Raw genomic sequence first — 23,844 nt, forward strand, 5'->3', positions numbered from 1 at the left:
GAAGATCCTGAGATTCAATAATCATAAAATTTAAGAAAAGTGAAAAGTCAGCAGCTATATTTTTAATGTGTATTTAATTAAAATGATACCTATCTTTACAAGATGTTGCTGAATACAAGTCCTTCTACACATACAAAGTTTATTTTTTTATAAATCAGCTTGATAGATATTCTCTTATCTCTACCATATAAATACTGATATAGATATCATGTCCATTCCTGAAATTTGATAAAATAAATTAATATCAAATAAAATGAAATAAAAGCTATTGAAGTTAAAAACTTACCAGCCCCAGGTGTCTGAGGATTGTAGGGTGATGCTGCTCCAGGTGTCATGGGGCTGAAGGAAGCCAAGGGTGAGGGTGATGCATAACCAGAGACAGGAGATGGAGATCCTTGATACCCAGTGCCTGGGCTTGGAGTGCCAACATAAGCAGCAGGACTACCACCAGCTGCTAATGTAAAGAAAAATTAGTCAAAGCCAACTATACAATGATTAAGACTATCAATTAATGTGAATGGTGTATTATATATATCTAATCACATCACTACCATTTCTATTTACTTCATCATAACAGTACACATGCTACATTTTTTGAGTAAGACCAAGTAACAAAAGGCCTAAATAGAAATAAGAAATAAATGGGGGTTAACATTCATAAAACCGAAGAAAATATAAATATTTGTCATAATATTCTATCTACATAATGATACTATCTTCCTTAATAGAAGATCGCTCAGACATCATATTTTATCTTTGTCTCATCAAAGGAATACACTGAGGAGTTTCCCAATGCCTTCAATCCCCTCTTCTTATTTATGTATTTCCCTAAGATCTTTTACATTTTATCATTCCAATTCATAAACCTAATTTCAATAATAATATAGATTTCTTACTACTCAGTTGAACCCTCACAACTCAATACATTCATTCATTATCATTCTTTATTCATATATGCACTCATACAAAAAAAAAAAAAAAAAAAAAAAAAATTAAAGACTTACGTTGGTATCCTGAAGGAGATGGCTCTGGCTGGTAAGGACTGTAGTTGTGGTCTGAACTATAGACAGTGCCAGGAGTCTGAGGTGTGTAAGGACCTTGGCCAGCATCAGACTGATAACCTGGGGTCCCTGCAAAAAATAAATAAATAAATAAATAAAATAATAAATAAATAAGTAAACAAAAATAAATAAATAAATAAATAAAATAAACATTAAATATAAGAAACATTGTAACACAAGATTCATTGCATCTTTTTCAGTTTATTTATTTATTTATTTTTTTTTTTTCTCGCTGGTACAATCTCCCACAACACTTTCTTTTTTACCTGTAGAACATCAATTTTGAATGCTTAAAAGAAACATGAAATACATTTAGAAAAGGGTCATATTACATTTACACACAACCGTTCTATTGCAGAACTAAAGCAGTATAAAAATCAAGTAACTACTGTATTTTACAATTACATGCTTCACAATGTACAAGTACACTTAACCCTCTGCTTCCATGGATGCTGTAGTATTGATGCAATAGTAAAACCTGCAACAGCCATACTGAATGATCAATATGAGTAATTTTAATTCTTGTCCTGACATCCAAGAAATCCACCTTTTGCTTATTTTATCAATTAACACTGATAATATATATATATTATAATATATATATTCTATAATATATATATATATATATATATATATATATATATATATATATATATATATATATATATATATATATATATATTTTTTTTTTTTTTTTTTATGTAGGAGGGACACTGGCCAAGGGCAAAAAAAAAAAAAAAAAAAAAAGCCCACTGAGATGCCAGTCCCAGAAAAGGGTCCAAAGCAGTAGTAAAAAATTGAAGGATAAGTGTCTTGCAACCTCCCTCTTCAAGGAATTCAAGTCATAGGAAGGTGAAAATACAGAAGCAGGCAGGGAGTTCCAGAGTTTACCAGAAAGGGATGAATGACCAAGAGTACTGGTTAACTCTTGCATTAGAGATGGACAGAATAAGGATAAGAGAAGGAAGAAAGTCTTGTGCATCGAGGATGTGGGAGGAGGGGAGGCATGCAGTTAGCAAGATCAGAAGAGCAGTTAGCATGAAAATAGCGGTAGAAGATAGCTAGAGATGAAACACTGCAGCTACGAGAGAGAGGCTGAAGACAGTCAGTCAGAGGTCAGGAGTGATGAGACAAAAAGTTTTTGATTCCACCCTGTCTAGAAGAGCGGGATGAATGGAACCCCCCCCCAGACATGTGAAGCATACTCCATACATGGACGGATAAGGCCCTTGTACAGACTTAGCAGCTGGGAGTGTGAGAAAAACTGGTGGAGACATCTCAGAACGCCTGACTTCATAGAAGCTGTTTTAGCTAGAGATGAGATGTGAAGTTTCCTGTTCAGATTATAAGTAAAGGACAGACTGAGGATGTTCAGTGTAGAAGAGGGGGACGGTTGAGTGTAACTTAAGAAGAGGGGATAGTTGTCTGGAAGGTTGTGTCGAGTTGATAGGTGGAAAAATTAGTTTTTGAGGCAATGAACAATACCAAGTTTGCTCTGCCCCAATCAGAAACTTTAGAAAGATCAGAAGTCAGGCATTCTGTGGCTTCCCTGCATGAAATGTTTACTTCCTGAAGTGTTGAACGTCTATGAAAAGACATGGAAAAGTGCAGGTTGGTATCATCAGCATATGAGTGGATAGGACAAGAAGTTTGGTTTAGAAGGTCATTGATGAATAATAAGAGAGTGCGTGACAGGACAGAATCCTGAGGAACACCACTGTTAATAGATTTAGGAGAACAGTGCCCATCTACCACAGCAGCAATAGAATGGTCAGAAAGGACATTTGAGATAAAGTTACAGAGAGAATAGAGGCCGTAGGAGGGTAGTTTGGAAAATCAAAGCTTTGTGCCAGACTCTATCAAAAGCTTTTTGGTATATCCAAGGCAACAGCAAAAGTTTCACCAAAATCTTTAAAAGAGGACAACCAAGACTCATTGAGGAAAGCCAGAAGATCACCAGTAGAGCAGCCTTAATGGAACCCATACTGGCAATCAGATAGAAGGTTGTGAAGTGATAGATGTTTAAGAATCTTCCTGTTGAGGAAAGATTCAAAAACTTTAGATAGGCAGGAAATTAAAGCAATAGGACGGTAGTCTGAGGGATTAGAATGGACACCCTTTTTAGGAACAGGCTGAATGTAGGCAAACATCCAGCAAGAAGGAAAGGTAGATGTTGACAGACAGAGTTGAAAAAGTTTGACTAAGCAAGGTGCAAGCACAGAGGCACAGTTTCAGAGAACAATAAGAGGGACCCCATCAGGTCCATGAGCCTTCCAAGGGTTTAGGCCAGCGAGGGCATGGAAAACATCATTGTGAAGAATTCTAATAGGTAGCATGAAGTAGTCAGAGGGTAGAGGAGAGGAAGGAACAAGCCCTGAATCATCCAAGGTAGAGTTTTTAGCAAAGATTTGAGCAAAGAGTTCAGCTTTACAGATAGATGTGATAGCAGTGGTGCCATCTGGTTGAAATAAAGGAGGAAAGAAGAAGAAGCAAAGTTATTGGAGATATTTCTGGCTAGATGCCAGAAGTCATGAGGGGAGTTAGATCTTGAAAGATTTTGACACTTTCTATTAATGAAGGAGTTTTTGGCTAGTTGGAGAACGGACTTGACATGGTTCCAGGCAGAAATATAAAGTGCATGAGATTCTGGTGATGAGAGGCTTAAGTACCTTTTGTGGGCCACCTCTCTATCATGTATAGCACAAGAACAAGCTGTGTTAAACCAAGGTTTGAAAGGTTTAGGTAAAAAAAAAAAAAAAAAAAAAAAAAAAAAAAAAAACTGAGGAATGTATGCCTCCATGCCAGACACTATCACCTCTATTATGTGCTCGGCACACAAAGACAGGTCTCTTACTTGGAAGCAGCAGTCATTCCAAAGAAAATCAGCAAAATACCTCCTCAGGTCCCCCCAACTAGCAGAGGCAAAACACCAGAAGCACCTCCACTTAGGGGGATCCTGAGGAGGGATTGAAGCGATAGGACAAGATACAGATATGAGACTGTGATCAGAGGAGCCCAACAAAGAAGAGAGGGTGACAGCATAAGCAGAAAGATTAGAGGTCAAGAATGTTGGGCGTATCTCCAAGTAGATACAAGTAGGGTGTTGCACCAATTACTCTAGGTCATGGAGGATAACAAAGTTGAAGGCTAGTTCACCAGGAAGGTCAGTGAAGGGAGAGGAAAGCCAAAGGTGGTGGTGAACACTGAAGTCTCCAAGAATGGAGATCTCTTAAAAAGGGAAGAGTCAGAATGTGCTCCACTTTGGAAGTTAAGTAGTCAAAGAATTTCTTATAGCCAGAGGAGTTAGGTGAGAGGTATACAGCACAGATAAATTTAGTTTGAGAGTGACACTGTAGTCACAGTCAGATGGTAGAAAACACTGAAGAATCAAGAGCATGGGAACGAGAGCAAGTTAAGTCATTGCACACATAAACACAACATCCAGCTTTGGATTGAAAATGAGAATAGAGAAAGTAGGAGGGAACAGAAAAGGGATTACTGTCAGTTGCCTATGACACCTGAGTTTCAGTGAGGAAAAGATGAGGTTTAGAAGAGGAGAGGTGGTGTTCTACAGAATGAAAATTAGATCTTAGACCACGAATGTCGCAGAAGTTAATGAAGAAAAAGTTGAGGGGGGGTGTCAAGACCTGAGGACATTTGTCCCCAGATGGGGACTCTGAGGCTGGTGTAGGAGTCGCCATGATAATTTTGAATTTTTGAGTGAAGGGTGTGTGTGTTATTAGGTGCTTGTAGTTTTGTGTGGAGGAAGAGAGTTGTCTTTAGAGGACAGGCTGTGACTGCACCCCTTGTGTTCTGAGACACAAAAGGAAAATGTTCAGTGAGGTCACAGCTGGGTTTAATGATGAGTTCATAGCACCCCCTGATCCAGTGCTTTAGACCTCACTGGGAATAATTATCATTTCAGCAGGTGTCTACTGCCTCTTCCTGTGCAAATACAGAACTGTTTCATAAAATAGTCATTCCCATATAATACGATATGATATAGAAGAAGCACTGTTACAATGGAACAGTTAAGCACATGAAGACATAATGGAATAGAGAGGCAGGTGACAGAGACAAGTGGAGGAATTTAGAAGAAGTCTATGCCCCACTGGCTGACAAAGATGAAATATTTACATATGTACTGTAGAGATTAAATACCTGGATTATATGCTGGTGATGGGGAGGCTTCATCAAAGGAGTAATCATCAAATTCAGAGTGGCGAGCAGGAGTGTTGGTGATGGTTGGATCCCAAGCTGATTGTCTAATAGACACAAAATTAAATAAAATATTTTAAACTTGTACAAATGCAGAAATGTTTCATAAAAGTCATTCCCATATAATAACAATTAAATATTCAATGCAGTTTACCATGCAAGATATTTATATTTTAGATTTCTACAATGAAAATCAATCACAAACAGTAAGTGTTTTGTTACAAAAATCCATCACTCATCACAAACTCTAGAGATATAGAAAAAGATAACTTCATATGAAATAACCCATCAAGTTATTTTATCTTAACTTATATTCCCTATTACAAAACAAATTTTACTGTCATCTTTTAAATAATTTACTCTATATACTTAAATCATAATAAAAATATACCTCAAAACATATCATGAAGTAACACAGGTAAGTAATATACAAAGCAAAATAATGAAAAGTAGTGGGGTCTAACCTGCCAGGTGTTGCTGATCCATCATGAGACGGTGTCATGCTTCCATAATGTGGTGTGCGGGAACCATCATATTGAGGAGTCTGAGAGCCATACATAGGAGTGCGTGATCCACTGTTGCCATAAACAGGAGTAGCAGATCCACCCCAGGTTGGTGTGCGTGTGTAGGAGGTGAAGGAGCCAGCCTTGGCATTGGTGGCCCCAACAACAGATACACGAGAGCGATCAACAATGATGGTCTGACACTTGGAGTGAAGCTCTACACGGACAGTAGAATCAGTAGCATCCTTGACAATACCAACATGACCTAGAGAAAGCAGGAGACATTTGAGCACTTTAGTGTATGCATTTCCCAATATTCCACTTTATTAGAAACTGCAAGATTGAAGGTGAAGAGATCCTTTTTGAAAATATATTTAATGACAAAGAGCCCACCAATGCAGATTTTAAAACTGGATACGGTCTGTGTTAACACATTGCTAAAACGATGTTAATGGAAACTGTTTTATGGCACAACACACTACCTCTTCATATACTAAGTTTTGTCTGCATAATATATATGGATTCATAGATTCAAATTTAAAAGAGCCAAAACACTAAAATTTAAACTCAGCAAAAAGTTTGCTCAGTTGCCTTTCTCTAACAAAGTGAGTTAGAGAATTCCAAATTGAAAGTAATATCAATTAAGTCCAGAAGTGCCCAGGTACAAGATATTTCTCCAACTTCATACATTTCTTCTTTACCTCTTATTATGAACTGGGTTGATTTAAACTTAGTAATTATATAGCTCTAAGATTGGGTGTCTATTGTATCCTAATAATGCTTGGTCAACCACATTCTACTGTTTGAAGTCTTAAACTGTCTTGGGTGATTTATATTGTGAAAGAAGTAAATCTTCCATTCTTGGGAGGACAAGGATTCTGTAAGAATTGTCTCTTCTTGTCAATCTTCCCGACAGTACTACATCTCTCTCTCCTTATTCTGTACATCTACAGTCAGCTATATGATTTTTTTTTTTCTCCTTTTTATGTAGGAGGGGCATTGGCCAAAGGCAACAAAATAAAAAGGTCCACTGAGGTGCCGGCCCCCAAACAGAGTCAAAAGCAGTTGTCAAAAATTAAAGGATAAGTGTCATGAAACCTCCCTCTTGAAAGAGTTCAAGTCACAGTTGTCACGTTTCACTTGGTGGTGACTTGTACCTACATCCCAGAGTCATTTACTGGTTGTTATAGCAATGTATTTCAACATGGACACGTATGCATTCATTGAACTATTTTAACTATTTTATTATAATACTAAAAAAATATAGTACAGTACACACACACACACACACACACACACATATATATATATATATATATATATATATATATATATATATATATATATATATATATATATATATATATATATATATATATATATATATATATATATATATATAAATTGAATGCAATTATAAGTGCCAAACAAACCCTAACTGATCATTACTAAGTGTCCAGAGATGTTATGAGATGAATTAATACAATACAGTGGAACCTTGGTTACCAAACGCCTCCCTTTTCGAACAAAATTTTGAACTCATTATTGCTTTGGTTGTTGTACCATGATTCAGTTCTAGAACAAAGTTACTTGATTTCAAATATTAAAAGACATAGGAAAAGCTGCCATTTATTACTAATTTATAGTTTCTATAAATATGAGTAATTTGTTTTTATTTATTTGGGAAAATATTTGGGAAATGTATTTGGGAAAATAGTTTTGGTTTTTTAACACTTTGGATTTTGAACAGCATTCAGGAAAGAGTTAAATTCAAGAACCAAGGTTCCACTGTAATTATATTAAAAAGCAAGTGTCTGTCACTTTATATTTTTTTCTTATAAACAGCAAGATTTTGCACTTAAAAAGTTTGTTTGTTTACTTTGTTTACTTTGGGCTTTTTAATATTTATTAATACTGAGAACAATATAGCACTGACAATAACTAAAACTGAAGGAAATTATAAGTTCCATGCTAAAAAGTTTTCATTGAACCTGGGGAACACATCCTTCTACCAACATGCACAAATGATAAATTTCTTATAAATCAAATAAAGTTTATCTGTAATGCCAATCACAGCAATGGTCTAGTTTTAATAATAAATAACTCATGATGAAGGCACTGTCATAAAAGACAGTGTAACAACACTTTATATTAACCAACTGTACTTCCAATACAGGTCTAAACTCAAAATTCTGAAATCATGGCAACTTAGCACTGGAATGTCCTTAAACTGGCTGCACAACTTGCTCAAATCTTTTACAGAAGTCAAAATCAATATTTCACTTCATCAGTTTTTTTTTTTTTTTTTACTATTTACAACACAACTACATATATATATATATATATATATATATATATATATATATATATATATATATATATATATATATATATATGGAAAGCTCCAATTATCACAATCAAGCATAAATTAACCCTATCACTGTTCCCATCCATTTCATCAACTTGCCATGCAATATCTCCTGAACTGCAGTTTTGAGAAACCTTTGTAGAGATCTCATAATTTTTTTTAAATTAAACATACTGCTTTAATCTCAGAGTGAGAGAGTACATTAGCAACATAATGAGTAAAATGAAGGAGTATCATACCTTTGTATGGTCCCTGTGTAATCTTGATAGTCTGGCCAATAATACCTCTGTCCCGGCCTGCTCCTCTGCCTCTCCCACGTCCTCTTCCTCGCTCACCAAAGCCACCCCCTCCACCTCCATGATCGCCTCGCTCACTCTGACTGCCTGTGGAATGAGCTGGAGAGGACAGCCGTGGAGACATGAAACCCATGCCCATCCCAAGACCCCCAGCACCCAGGCCACCTCCACTTGACTGAAAAAACAGAGAAACAAATGCACTAAATACACCATGATCATACTTTATGCTAGATTATGTTCATTTCTCACTTCTTAATCAATACTTATAGCTATCACTTAAACTTGAGTATTCCACTAAACAGGAATTTTAAACATAATTCCTATTCAATTTTTATTTGGACTCATCTACCAAGCATTTAAATAGCTCAATCCTTAATGTCAAGATTCTTACCTTTGCTCCTCCAGCTTGAGACAAATGCCTCGTCTTGCAAACAAATATTCCACCATTTTCAATCATAATCTTAGAATGTAAGAATGCAAAGTTTCGATACAGATGACGTATTTCACCCTGGCGACCCTGAAGTAAAATCATACAATTAAACCAGTTGGTCACAAAGCAGAAATCTTAAAATCAGTAAGATTCCACTAGATAGAAAATACAGCACAATAAAACCATTTTATAAGCTGGAATTTCTGTAAGGCAACAAAATATTCAATTAAAAAAATTCCAAAAAGATGATTACAAAATTTTTCTTTGTAATTTTAACACCATACCAATTAAATTAAGTCAAACCAGACCAAACTCAACATAATCTATACAGTAATTTCTGACGTGGTGCAACAAAGGGCTGCTGGCTCTGGTTGAAGGTCACAAACTTTAGTCTTTGCAACGGCACCTTCCTGATGTATTCTTGTTTACAGTTTCTATAGTCTGATAGTTCTTTTGTTTCTCTCAAATATCACTTAATTTTCCTTGAACTTTTTCTGTACAATATTTTTGGTGTTTCAGTATTATTGTTGTCAAAAAAGGAGCTCACCAATGATCCAATCTTCATTTTTATACAGTTATAATTTGTCCATTTGTCTTTTATCCTTATTATCAGTCCATTCCCTGTCTCTTGAACCAAGCTACTGCAAATAAACAAAGCTTGTGTACAGCAAATTGGTTCAAGAGAGAGGAAATGGACTGATAACAAGAAAAGCAATAAAGACCAGAGGAAGGTGGATAAATTACAAAGACCATACGTGGAAAACAAATATGGAATTTTTGACGAGCTCCTTTTTGACAACAGCAACATAAAAAAAAATTAAGGAATATTATACTATACTTGGAAGGAAAGAGAGAGAATACAAAGAAAATAAAGTGATACTTGAGAGAAACAAGAAAGCATCTCAGAACAGAAAAAAAAATTGTATGCAAGACTGCAACAGGAAGGTGCCACTGCAGGACTAAATCTCCTGAACTTCAACCTGAACCATAACCGTTCTAGAACATCAGCCCTTCTCAGTGTCATGCCCACAGAGTAAGGTGCATGGAAAGGCTCTAGAGGAAGGAAAAGGATGAAACTGAAGATCCTAGGCCTGCAAGAGTAGTTTCATGTAAGTTGGAATTTGAATATGGCTGATCCCCTATTATAGTGACTTATTCAAGTTTTACTTTCTCATAATTCAAATATTTTGTAGAGGATATAAGCCATCAAAGCTTCATCCCTTCATCCTCCTACTTATGATTCCCTACCAATTTGCATTCACTTTCCTTCCCCTTTATCCAGTCAAACAGTTAAGCACTATCTCCTTTTCACTTAGATGTTTAAGATGTTCTTTGCATATGCCCTATTTTGTGAAAGAAAACTTAGTGCTAATGTGATGATAACATAAAACAACTATATCACTCACTGAATGTGGCCCATCAATAACTTTTACAATATCCTTCACTTGGATTGTGCTTTGTTCAGAATCTAGAGCCATGGCACGTCTGTTTTCCTTCTTCTTATGCACTGCTTGGGGCTTGACATGAACAAGCTTGCCATGCATGTTCAAAACTTGGAAATTTTCCTTCTCAAGTCTCACAATCACACCAACAGTCTGGGCACTATAAGGAGGAAATGATAAGTAAACAGAAAAAAACTTTTCTGAAAACTGTATACAAACAGATAGTATCATTTCACTGAAATCATATATATAATTGCTAATATTAGCTTATCATTATCTTGGCAAGCAACTCCATATATTTGTACCATATTAAAGGAATTGTTCACTCACTCAAGAGAAACCAAATCTCCCCACTGGAACTGGCCAAGAGAATCAACACCAGTGGCAACATCAGCACACAACTGGAGATCTCGAGGCAATACCTGAAGTGATGCACAACAAATTATCATCTATTTTGAAGCAACATAAAAATGGAAATACCATATCCCTGATATCTGTGATCATGAATTCCAAATAAAAATTATACATTACCTTGAGTTCATGCATTGTCAGATCAGAGAAGAGAACAATCATATTTTCTTCCACTCTGACAATGAGTCCTGTGTCACCTTCATATCTTCCTGCAATGACTTTCACATGGTCACCTTGATTGAAATATTTCTTCAGTTCATGAGCAAGAAATTCTAATTCATCCTTAAGATCTTCATGCTTGGGGAAGATTGTAATCTTGTTTCCATCGACACGTGTTACTGAGCCCATCAAATTCACCAATTCACCTTCAACTACTTCAACGTTGTCACCTGGAGCAAAGCTGTGACCATCATCCTCACGACCACTTGTGGTGAGCTGCACAAGGGAAAATAATGCCGATTAAAAGTTTCTAGATTTTCTTCATTATTTACAACCCTCTAACAACCTTTCAGGAAAATCCTACTAATTATGATTATGCTGAAAATTGCAATCCACTTTAATATAATGTAAATTATATGCAAAGTACAGTGAAAAAACATTTACCTCCATGTCTGCCAGGCTTTGTTCCTCAAACTTCTCAAGTTCACTTAATGTTGGTTTTACTCCATCTGCTACAATAGCCGATATAGCAAATGACTTATACAAATATCCCTTATGAGTGTAACGATTCATTTCAAAATTAAGGAAGTCACCATCCTGCGTGACTTCACCACCAATGGCACGAATAGCATCTGTGTCAAACAACTTCTGGGCAGGACGTCTCGGTTTTTTTCTTTTGAGGTCATTTTCTGGCTGGCTTGATCTAAAATATCATAAACATCATTAACAGATAGGTCACTATAAACACAAGTTCAGCCATAACCAAAAAAGACTTTCATTTAACCCTATTTTACAGCACACAACATATATGTATGCACAGCTTATATATATAATTCTTTATTTCCAAACAATAAAGTATGTAAATCCAGCCAAAACATTAACAGTAAAGAGATATCTCTATAAAATATAATTTTCATTTCCAAAGAATAAACTATGTAAATCCAGCCAATACATTAACAGTGAAGAGATAACTCTATAAAATCAGAGAGAGAGAGAGAGAGAGAGAGAGAGAGAGAGAGAGAGAGAGAGAGAGAGAGAGAGAGAGAGAGAGAGAGAGAGAGAGAGAGAGAGAGAGAGAGAGAGAGAGAGAGAGAGGAAAAGAAAGAAAAACCTACTTGAGAGCTCCTCGCATACGTGTATAATCAATGCGAGGGATGAGCTTGAGATGTACTGTATTCTGTGATGCATCAACATAATCCACTTGTGCCAAGTCATCCTTGAAGATCCCTGAATTAAAATCTAAGTTAATCACATTGCAACAATAAGGATATTTTTTTCACTAGTATATAACCTCTTGGTATATGCATAAATTTTTTACTCCTCTTGATTTATCTTTCTATCTCATATGTGAAGTGCATACTTAAATATGATAATTACACTGATCATTTAGAATTTAAAAACTTGCCTCTCTTGAGTCTAACCCAAGCCCCTCGCTTCAGTGTGGGCACCTCCTTCACTACACGTAGTACATCTGTCATTTGGTTGATTGGCACCATCTGGAGGAAGTATGAATATTGGCATCCAGTATGTGTATCTATAAACTATAACTCATAAATTTTACAAAAGAATACAAAAAATACATGACTAAAGTCTATGAATCTTGCATCTACAGGAGAAATTTTAAAAAATGGTCAAATAGTAGTCATAACACTAGTAAAATTTTGCTATTTAGTCAGTCACCTAAAACAAAGTTAACTATGCTTACTGTTTGCCTCCATATACCCAGTCGCAGATTGGATATGCCTTCCATTGCTGACTTAACATGAGACTGCTTATAAGCTTCTATGTAGATATAGCCCTTTACACCTTCAGGGGCCACAACAGACTTGATCTGCAAAGGCTCATCTGTAAACTGGTATGCAAACATTTTGCGAATCAACTGCAAACAGGTCACCTTTTCTTCACCAATGCGGCATTTCACCATCCAAAGATTAGGATCTCTGAAATTTAATGGAAAGTTACAAATGAGCACACGTCCTGGATAACCAAGCACTGCATTTCAAATTAATCTTAAGTGGTCATGCTACAGCATAGAAAAAAATAAAAAATAAAATAAAATAATAATAATAAAAAAGCTAAAAAAAAAAAAAAAAAATGCAGAAAACAACTTACTTAACACCAGGCAATAGTGTCTGTTGAGTAATTTCATCACTCATCTCTTCTCCTCCTTCACCAAAGCGCAAAGCAGCAGAGGTCTCATCAGCATACTTGCGACGATAGTATTCTTCAATTTCTTCTTCTCGTTCATTGCTGAAAGTAAAACAAAAATCTAGATGTGGTGATGGATCAGCAATAGGTATATGATGCAAATGTGAGAGAAATTGTAAATGGCAGAAGAGATGAAAAAGAGAGATAAGGAATTACTTTACAATATACTATGAAGCAAAAAGATAATTCAAGTTATACAGTAGTTGCCTATCTACTACATAACAGAATGTCATCCTTACAAATGGAGGTAACTAAAACAATGGACTCCCCTCCTCCCTATGCACACACACACACACACACACACACACACACACACACACACCAAAAAAAAAAAAAAAAAAAAAAAAAAAAACCCCACTCATTCTGTCCATTACAACCATACTACTTCTGGGCCCATATTCAACATGGTGCTTATGGTCAACCACAGCTAAATGTTATAACTAACAATTTATGACCATCAGTCTTATGGTTGTCAGATGTTGTTGGTCATATCTCAGTCACTGTCTGCCACTAAAATGCATGCTCACAATTTGTCAACTTAAAATTCATCAAATGAAATAGGTTCTTGACATTATTTTCTTGGATTTAAATTGTTTTGACTTCATATTACAACTTTTGGGGAAGTTAGACAGTGTAATCAAAAGAAACATGATATATAGGAGATTACAACCAACAACCCAACACATGCAAGCCATGCAAAGCAAGTTTTATTCATGATTAGGAAAACCAACTGTACCACTCCCACCAATTATTTATAATAATACTTTACTGCCTCAATGTAGGATATTATTTACTCATAGTTACTAATATCTATTATATTTACAATAAAAAACAGCTGAGGATCGTGTTATGGTATGTATGGCCATGTTGTCATGACTTCTGACATTCATAAGCAGTGCTAAGACAAGGTGAACCCTTTCATAGCACTTTATGAATGATAATAGGAGTTTATGCACAACCATAAGAGTTTATGACAATTCTGAAATGTCTGAAATGTCCCATTTTGTTTAGCTATGACCAATGAGCTTAACAAAGACAGTTTGTAGAATACATGCCCTGAAATGTACATTCAGCAATTTTACCAGCTACTCAACAGAAAATGTACAGCCAATTTTCAAGCACCTGACTGCACATGCAGTAAAACTTACAGCTATTCCATTTTTTTTCAAATATTTCACTTCCTCATGCATTTCCTCTTTCAAAATCAACAACTCATTTAATTCCCCTTACATGCATATTTCTTGCTCCACTCATAAAAATCTCAGGCATTCTACCATCCACTTTCAAATTTTCCTTCAAAATGCTTTTCCCATGTCTTTCCAGCAGTATCCTACTCAGTCAATATCCTGCCATCCTCTGCTTTCATAACCTCTCCTTTCCCCAACACTTCCTAGACTGAAAGACTGAATAGCAATATATAAGAAATGAAAGACAGAAGCTTTGGAGCGGAATGTCTTGTGACTGACTACTTGCTACCTTAGCTAAAACAAGGATCAGAACTCAAGAAATATCTTAATATACAAGAAAAGAGTACAGTTTATATCACTTACTCCCAGACACTGTGTGCTCTGCGGTGGGCTTCAACCTCCCGGGCAGTAACACCCACTTCCTCTTTCTCATTGGCCAAGAGATCATAGTCATCCCCCTGCATATTACAAGGATTAGATATAATGGTTGCTCACCATTTACATAATATAACAGAATAAATTACCTTTAAAATTATACTTAATCATTAGTGATTCTGTATCTCAGGTTCTTAAGTATATCTACACCCTGGTTAGCTTTGATAGTTTATGAAGACTAACCAAGAATATCACTCTAAGTACAAATTTTAGAACTTGTCTCTCTATATACCAGGCCAGTAATCCCACATGGGATGTCTCAGACAAAGTACCACAAACACATACAGACATCTTCACACTCTGAACCCCTTCAGTCTTTGGTGTGGCCAGCCGTGCAATGCCTAAAATCCTTACAACTTATACCCTATGAATCACATTCTACGTATAACTAACACCAAAAGACAAATTTCTATACTACCTACTTAAATGTGCAATCTGACAAAGGGCAATATTAGAAGAGAACATTTAGCATTTCCCCCAAAAAGGACAGTCCTTCCTGACCCTTTTAAAACTAATTTCAAATTATGTTTCAATGCATGTGTAAATATGTATGTAATAAAATAATGTAGGATCCTAAACTGGCTGAATGAATCAATTAAGGTTAAGAAAGCAGAATCCCTCACAATATTAAATATCAGCAGTAAATTCTAAAAAGTGACAATGTAAATATTAATTAAAAATAATTTAATCTTGTTACTTACTTTTCCCTTTATATATGAATGCTCACTCACCTCTTCATCTTCATCATCTTCCCCTTCATCATCATCCACCTCAGCCTCCTCCAAGAAATAATCAGAAACTGCTCCTCTCTTCCTTCGTTTTTTCACATGCCTCTCATCATCTTCATCTTCTTCACTGTCATATCCCTGTAAAATGGAATTAAAAACACTGATTTATAATTATAGCAACAAAAAGCTGATTGATGTTCTGAAAATTCCTAAATATATAATCTTTAAAACTTATTAAATATTTATTACACACTCAAGTCACAACTATCCTTTACATAAATGTTGGGTGACACAAACTATTTCCAAACAAATACTTAGTGATATTAGACTGATACATCTATGTTTATGTACAAAAAATAAATAAATAAGTAAATAAATAAATAATAAATAAAAAATATATATATATTATATTATATTATATATATATATATATATATATATATATATATATATATATATATATATATATATATATATATATGCAATGGAAACTAGAATACTGCATTGTTATATATATATATATATATATATATATATATATATATATATATATATATATATATATATATATATGCAATGGAAACTAGAATACTGCATTTTTACGATATACATCAGTGTGTTGTAAGTCAGGTAAACAATAGAGCTTGACAAAGAAACAACACTAGCATACTTTGTTCAAGTGAATATACAACTTATGTACATTTAAACAATTGAACATCTAAAACACCTTCATCTGTGTAACACATAGATTTGTATTTCATGCTACAGAAACAATGTTGCATCTTATTCAGTTACATACAGTAAAAGTCCCCAAATCCAATGTCTTGTAATTCAAATTAGTCATATTTAAATTTTTTGAAAGTGGATTGCAAAAACTCCAAAAGCTTAAACTACCAAAACTTGTGTTTCCCAGACATACTCGTATTTGTAAACATTACCCATGGCACCAGTGCATATCAGCAGTACTGATTTTCTAATGCTATTATTATTATACCTTATAAATTAATACCAATTTCCTAATGCTATTATTATTATACCATATAAATTAATACCAATAAGAAACAATGCTTGAACAAGCAAACAAAGAATGGCACAGAAATCAGTCATCTATTGCATAACAAACATGAAGTCCTGCACCTGCTCACTATATTTCACACAAGAATCAAGATAAGACATCTTTCTCATAGAACTTAACCTTGCAGTGCAACATCTGCTTTTATAATAAAAACAATGCATGGATGACTGTGGCCATAAAAAAATAGCCATGATTTTCTTGGCTTTGAAGAGCAGCAATTAAAAAAAAAACTTTAATTTCACTCTTTTCATATTTTAAAGTTTTAACAGGTTCCCTAACCTTAGAAATTACAGTAGGGTACGTGACAATGCAGTCATTATAACATACAACTGCCATAACACACTGAAATTTTTGTAAAAATAAAATTGGAAAAACAAACCAAAACTGGCAAAGCAAGCTTGCCACGCATGTAATCACTGAAATTCTAATAAAAATCTTATCAGAATAACAAACCAAAACTGGCAAGACGAACTCACCACTCAAACAAGCACTGATATTTTAATAAAAATTTAACAGGAACAACAAACTAAAACTTGCAAGACTAATTTGCCAGCTATGGGAGCTGCTGCTCAACTATCCACCACCAGTGCCACTTTCCATGAACTAACAAAATAAACACTGAGTTCACCAGTAGCAGCAAAAACAAGCTCATCCGCACAATAACCTAAGATTAGTTTAGGGCACTCTATGTATTTGTTGCGTTATCTCAAATGTAGTAGTGCAAATGTGTTCATTTTTATTTATTTTTTTAATTGTTTAATTTTTTTTATTATTTTCTGGTTCCCTGGAACCAATTAACTTTTTCCCATAGGTTCTTCAGTCACCACAATGCACATTTGCCATAAGAAACATACATTGGAATTAATCATATCTGTTGTCACATACACTACTTTATTTCTATCCATACCATCTAATGTTTTAAAACTTTAACTTAATGTCACTTTATTTATCACCAATGTCCTTGCGACTTTTTTCCATCCATATAGTGCACATACATAGAATAGCTTTTGTAAAGTCTTGAGAGTCTACACAGCAAAATAATGTTCTTTATAAGGCTTAATATATATGAAATAAAAGAAAAAATATGCATTATTTACATTCTGGGAATACTCCTACATTCCCTTTTTCACCCCTTAATTCAAATAACTCATATTCCCTGCCATTAAAATTATGGGACTTTTATTGTAGCAAGCAAAATTACTAATCTACATCATCTAAATAAATAATTACCTCCTACACTTTCTACAAAAAAAAAAAAAAATGCAACCAATCACTAATGCATGCTACTCAACTAGTCAACCCATGTAAATTAGACACTCAACAATATAGTGTTAAGAGACCCAAACTATATGAGCTCATGAAAGAACTTTTCCATCAACACTTACAATATAAATCTCTTCTAAAGTGTTTTACTTTAAAATGAGTGTTTCATGTTTTTTTGTACTGTGAGCAGGAAGCCCTACAGACAAAAAGTTATCAAAGGCCACTAAAGATAAAATCCTACAGACTAACAGAAGTTACTGAATACTGATGGCTATTAGAGATTGCTTTTCATGTTTAAGATAACCTTGGATCTTTTTCCCTTCCAAGGCTGCTATTTAGCTATTCAAAACATGTGCTCTTCTCACCCAAATATTGTTAAATTCCATAATCTATATTAAATGAATATGCTATGATTTGTAATACCCTGTTATGACCATTCCATTACTATCACATTTCTTCATATCCTTTAAGTATGAAATCCTGTAAAATTTCTTCCATACAATAAGATTTCAGGCGGAGCAATATCAAACAGTACAGTCTTTGGATCAACTTCAGCATATGCTTTCTCCATGTCCACAAAAACCACATACAGATTTTTTCCTTTACAATAAAATTCTTCACATACATCCTAGATGGATTTGAGAATAAAGGGTGAGAAGGCAATGGAACTATGCCAATATTTCTCACTAAAAGGTTTACCTTTAATTTTTGTATTCCAAAATCCACAAGGGTTTGGAAAATCAACCCCAATTGAAATTCTAAATTTTAAAGTGTGAAATATAATAGTACTCTTCTCAGAGGATAGAATTTGGTACATAATTACTAGTCTCTAACAACCCTTTAATATGAACACCAAGGCTAACTAACTAATCATATCAGCATGCAGTAGCATCACTGAGAATTTTGGCAACATAAACACCACACAAAAATAAGTAAATAAATAAATAAAGTAATGACAAAGGCAAACTAGAGTTTCCTTTAAAAAATTACTAGTGATTCACAGATCACTAGTCTGGATGGCTCACTGTGATGCATATGGCAGGCTGTTGGTTGAAAATTCAAGCGTCATCTACTAACATCAAAAGCTACCATTAGAAAATCATCAGTTCAGTCATCTGATGCCTCTAATACATACTGTAATAGAAAAAAAAACAACTTTCCTCTAATTACTTCATCAAATTGAACATTTGTTAGTTAATAGTAAAAGTACCAGCAAATCTTACAAAAAATTGAAGATTACTCACAGAGTTAGCAATGTCTTCACCATCAGCTGGCTCTTCATCCCCACTTATCTCTTCCTCTCCACTTCGAGCCTCCATGGCCTCATCTGACCTTACAGAACGGCTTCTGCTTCTACTCCTACTTCTACTCTGACTCCTACTTCGACTCCGACTTCTGCTTCTACTGCCAGATCTGCTCCGACTACGGCTACGACTAACACTTCTGCTGGCAGAACGTCCATGGCTCACACTTCTGCTGCGACTTCTCCTATTTTCTCCCTGAAAAGAAAGTAATATGATTAGAAATAACTAAAAGACATTGAACTAAACTCACTGGCAGGTGTACAGTAATCAAATTTACCACACTATCTCTACATTAATTTACAGCTAATATTAATGTTGCATTTATTTAATGAAGGAAATTATAATTATTATTTCATGATTCAGTCATTTGTAATCTTAGAGTAAAATTTTTAATTGCAAAAATTTTTTATTTAATTTATCTTTTTTTTTTACATATCTGGACCTTAAAAAAAAAAAAGTTAAAAATTTTTCACTCCAAATTTCTAACTAGTAATAGGGATATGTTCTTTTACTTAAAGAACCAATGTAGATACAAAAAATGTTCTTTTGAGTTCTTGGAAGTGGTGCATAGATAATAACCATATTTTACTTTTAAAAGAAATTATGATACTAAAAAAACTTTTTCATTGATATATAATTTTCATATCAATATTCTTCTACTTTTCATAATTTAATCATCTGTAATCTTAGAGTTAAATTTTTCATCACAAAATTTTTTACATTCTTTTACATGTCTGAGCCTTAATTGGAAAAAAAGGTGAAAAAATTTTCAATCTCATAACTTCTATCTGATAACAAGGATATGTCCTTTACTAAAAGAAAACACATCATATATTTTCTCTAGGTCCATGAATGTTACAACTCTTCATCCTTTCTTGAGTACCCCTCTTCTGTCAATTGCAAAGACTTTATCAACACAGCTTTTTCCTTTCCAAAATCCTCCATGTTCTTCACTAACTTTTATCCCAGTCACTTCCATCAATCTCTCAGTCAAGACTCTCCAATAAACTACACATTTTGTGGCATACTCAGCAAACTTATCCTTCTATAGTTATTGAACCCATTCTCACAAATTTCACCGTTAAGTAGAGCTACAATAAATGCCTTCCTCTATACTTCAAGATTTCCCTAGTTATTTCATCTATGCATACAACTGAAATGTTTGTCAAAGAACTGGCCATCAGTTCTCACTAATAGGTCAGTTATGCACAAGTATGGGACAGCCTGTAGTCTGACCATCAGTTCTGCACCAACTACTGTGGTGTATACAAGCAAAGGTATGGTTGCAATGGCCATATCTAGAGATGACAAAATGTTTTGGAGTGAATTCATAATAAACAGGGAATACTCATACCTATGGAAAGTTTGGCATAATGAATATCTGGACTGAATTTGAAAAGCAGCAGCCTATGATGTCCTTGTAAACAAATTAAAATTTCCCTCTGTAACAGCCATTTCTTGCACCATTTGGTTTAACACTTTTATCTTTCGCTCTTATAACTGTCAGCACCCGAGATATGCTGAGAAGCAGTCTCCATGTGGTGGGGAGGGAATGGTGTTGCCATAATGCTGGTTGGATGTCAACCATAGCTAAAACAGAAGACAGAACTAAATAGTGTTGGTAAACACAGCAGCCTTCAGGCCCATCAGTTTAATTGGACTGTCAGTTAAAACTGAGTGTGTATGGCAGGCTTTGGTCTGGTTATTACTTCCTATGTCTGTCTCCTTACCGATTTCTCTCTGCATAAACAGTCAGTCTCTACCTGCTTCCATACCCAAACTAGATACTATTCTTTCCCCTCACATCTTCTCATTCATGAAATTTGCCTCCACACCCATACTAAACATTACTGTTTCCCCTACTGTTTTCTCATTCATTAGACAAAGTGATTTTTCCATACATCTTCCACCTCCCCCATGCAGATTACAAGAACTCCATCCTCTCTCCTTATTCTCTTATCCCCATGCTCCCCTCCATTCTCATACTCATGTCTCTCCTCCTTACTCTTTCTTAATCTATTTCTTACTCTCACTGAACTCTTTATTACTGTTCTTTAACACTGTTATCAGCACCTTCACTTTCCCATACCAAGACTTGTGCTCAGTCTTTCTCCTTGTTTTAATTTTCTCTGGCACATTCTTTTGCAATATTTTTTTTTATTTGCTCTCTACTTCTCTTTAATGACTTCCTTTATCTTAGCCACCCAACACACATGTCCCTTTCTCCTATTTCCAAGCTTTCTATAATCTATACCTTACCACTTCTGTTACTAATGATGTCATCATACATTTAAAGACACTAAATATCTCATTTACACTTGTTCCAACTTTCTCACATACCTTACTCCTCTCTAACCTCCTACTTGTCCATCCTTTTAATAGCCAACACCACACTCACCTCCCCTCTACCACCATTCCTATCTTGCTCCTACCTACTTCTTGACATCCAAATTGTAAATATATTAGCAATCAATTAATGTACTAATTATCTCAAAATTCCTATACCTGTATTTCAATAATAACAATATTTAATATATATACCTCACTGTCACTCCCTTGGCCAGACTTCTCAGGCTCAGAGTCTGAATGATAACTTGCATCACTCTCAGACATGACTGTGTTCTGGAAAAAATAAACAAATAAAATATTAGAATCCATGACTTACAAATGTTAAATTATTTATAATTATCCCAGTATTGATCAATACATAAGAATCCTTACATAAATTAGTGGACTTAAGATAAATTATCATTTTATTCAATTCAATTCAAGAAAGCATGGTCAAAATCACCAACTGTGAGGCAAACTGACTACCATAACTGATTATCATTTTCATCACCATGGCAAACAGCAGAATAGTAATATGAAGGTAAAGGTCTTTTAATCATATCCTAACTGTCATGAAATGAAGTCTTTAAGCCCTAAAGGACCATTGGTGGTGGCGACTTTCATACCACTAGGACCAGGCCTCCAGCACTAAATGTCAAAAATAGCCTATATTGTGTTGGTGTGGGGACACATGCCCACACCTTTGCCACCTACATTCCATGGCACGCCCTTCCCCTGAGACCTGATACCAAGCCTCTGGTTCCCCTACCTATCACCACATGGGAATAAGGTCAACCCTCATCCCTTTGTCTCTGGACGCCAGCCCTGGCCATGACCTGAATTGGCCCAGCAACCACCCCATCATCGGTAGTCCATGTCCAACCAGGCTTGCTAGCGGACATGCAGAGTCCTTGTTCACCTTGCCACAGTGGTGGACATGTGGCCCGCTGGCAGCTCATCATATTATTTTGTACAGTTTTATTATATCAATATACAGCAGCTGATATTTACCACCATGTTTCCTTGGCCATCACCACCTCTACACAGTACTAGTAGAAGCAGAAATTCCTAGTACAATATTCACACACAACTTAAACTTAGCCTGCAATGGAAAAATGAATGAAACAGACTTTGTACTCAACATCATCTTCTTTCTAATGATGTTATCCAGTGCTAGTTGAAGAAGAGAGACTTTTAGAGGGAGCAAGTCTCTTGTCTGCCTTGCCTGCATTTCGCCTCACTGGATATGGCTAGCACCTAATGAAAACAGATGCCCTGAGCTCTCTTCATGCATGCTTAACAGTTTTTCCATGAAGATGTGTAGCAAGTGGTCGAATGTGAGCAGGTAATACATGTGGTGTTGAGGTGCAAGGGTGGGAGGAAGTGCGCAAGGAATCAGACTCATCAGAATCACTCTCATTCCATTTGGCCATAGTGAGAGCAGGGCAGAGACTGAGCAATTAGCTAAACTAGCTTGCAGGGACTATGACCAAAGATTGAACTACAAAAATTGACAAAAAAGTAGCTAAATTTAGTATAAAATAGCAAAGCAATTATAACCACTTCCACAAGCCACGACCCCAGCCAGCCTGGGATCCCTACTCTCCACAAGTGGCCAAAACTGTTTGCTGCTTACACTCCCTGGTATTGCATGGTAATTCGGGGTAAATCCCTAGTTTAAACAGGTTGGCTGTAGGCAGTATAATAATCCATCTTAAAGTTTAGGGAATAAATATAAGCCATTTTGAACGATCCATTAATATGTTGTGCTTGCCCACTGCACCTAAAATAAAACTTTCCCACCACTTCCCGAAATTTGTTGTGCATTGTTATGGTAACCTCTCTAAAAAAAAAAAAAAAAAAGTAGCAGTTATAGCGTTCCAGATTTACCATCGCATAACCAACTCAATGCAGGGCAATGACAGGTAATACACCGTGCGCGGACCGCTAGGCTGCAGACCTGTCAGTTAAGTTTCGTTGATGTCGAGGAAGCAAGACTAGCACTCGTTTGAACCCTTGAACGATAACCCTGCAAGTTCACAAATGACGCAACCTGAAAGCAATACTTGATTTTCAACCGAGGTGGCGGGGACGTCGGCCTCCTGCACCGCCAGGCCCACTTCATGCCCCCGTGACAGCGAGTAACTGCAGTCTTACCGTGGCTCTTATCGGTGTCCCTAGTATACTTAATCTACCAATAGAAAGTGTGTTGATTTATCGCCTCACAAATACCTGTAAAGAAGATACCAATCCTACCAGCACGCCAGCAGTCCCAGCCGCGGCCTCAGCCAGTTCAAGATGGCCGATGGTTTGTTTGGGTTGGTGCGAATGCCAGATACTACAATTATTATAAATAGCGACACCAAAACAACCAAGTACTTATCGTATTTAATATTTAGAGTTTTATTTATTGTTTTTTGTATCCCTT

General features: G+C 35.5%; 1 protein-coding gene across 3 annotated transcripts in view; it reads right to left on the minus strand.

Annotated features, from left to right (window-relative positions):
• Positions 1–23,756, minus strand: part of LOC135101451 (transcription elongation factor SPT5-like) — a 28,852-nt gene extending 5,096 nt beyond the window's left edge. Inside the window, exons 1-19 of one of the 3 annotated variants that reach the window (XM_064005424.1) lie at positions 23,649–23,756; positions 21,630–21,710; positions 19,029–19,283; positions 15,450–15,584; positions 14,647–14,741; positions 13,001–13,138; positions 12,594–12,828; positions 12,294–12,384; positions 12,004–12,115; positions 11,333–11,591; positions 10,850–11,164; positions 10,649–10,740; positions 10,283–10,478; positions 8,838–8,963; positions 8,390–8,621; positions 5,744–6,047; positions 5,223–5,326; positions 1,005–1,130; positions 287–451 (exon numbers count right to left, since the gene is read on the minus strand). In XM_064005424.1, the coding sequence (XP_063861494.1) occupies positions 287–451; positions 1,005–1,130; positions 5,223–5,326; positions 5,744–6,047; positions 8,390–8,621; positions 8,838–8,963; positions 10,283–10,478; positions 10,649–10,740; positions 10,850–11,164; positions 11,333–11,591; positions 12,004–12,115; positions 12,294–12,384; positions 12,594–12,828; positions 13,001–13,138; positions 14,647–14,741; positions 15,450–15,584; positions 19,029–19,283; positions 21,630–21,701 (3,052 nt within the window). In that variant the 5' untranslated portion in view covers positions 21,702–21,710; positions 23,649–23,756. Of the gene's footprint in view, positions 1–286; positions 455–1,004; positions 1,131–5,222; positions 5,327–5,743; positions 6,048–8,389; positions 8,622–8,837; positions 8,964–10,282; positions 10,479–10,648; positions 10,741–10,849; positions 11,165–11,332; positions 11,592–12,003; positions 12,116–12,293; positions 12,385–12,593; positions 12,829–13,000; positions 13,139–14,646; positions 14,742–15,449; positions 15,585–19,028; positions 19,284–21,629; positions 21,711–23,648 lie in introns of all 3 variants that reach the window. The other 2 variants (XM_064005422.1, XM_064005423.1) reach the window with 2 other exon arrangements.
• Between the last annotated feature and the right edge of the window lie 88 nt (positions 23,757–23,844).

This window comes from Scylla paramamosain, chromosome 6 (assembly GCF_035594125.1).
Source record: "Scylla paramamosain isolate STU-SP2022 chromosome 6, ASM3559412v1, whole genome shotgun sequence".
Classification (NCBI taxonomy): Eukaryota; Metazoa; Arthropoda; class Malacostraca; order Decapoda; family Portunidae; genus Scylla; species Scylla paramamosain.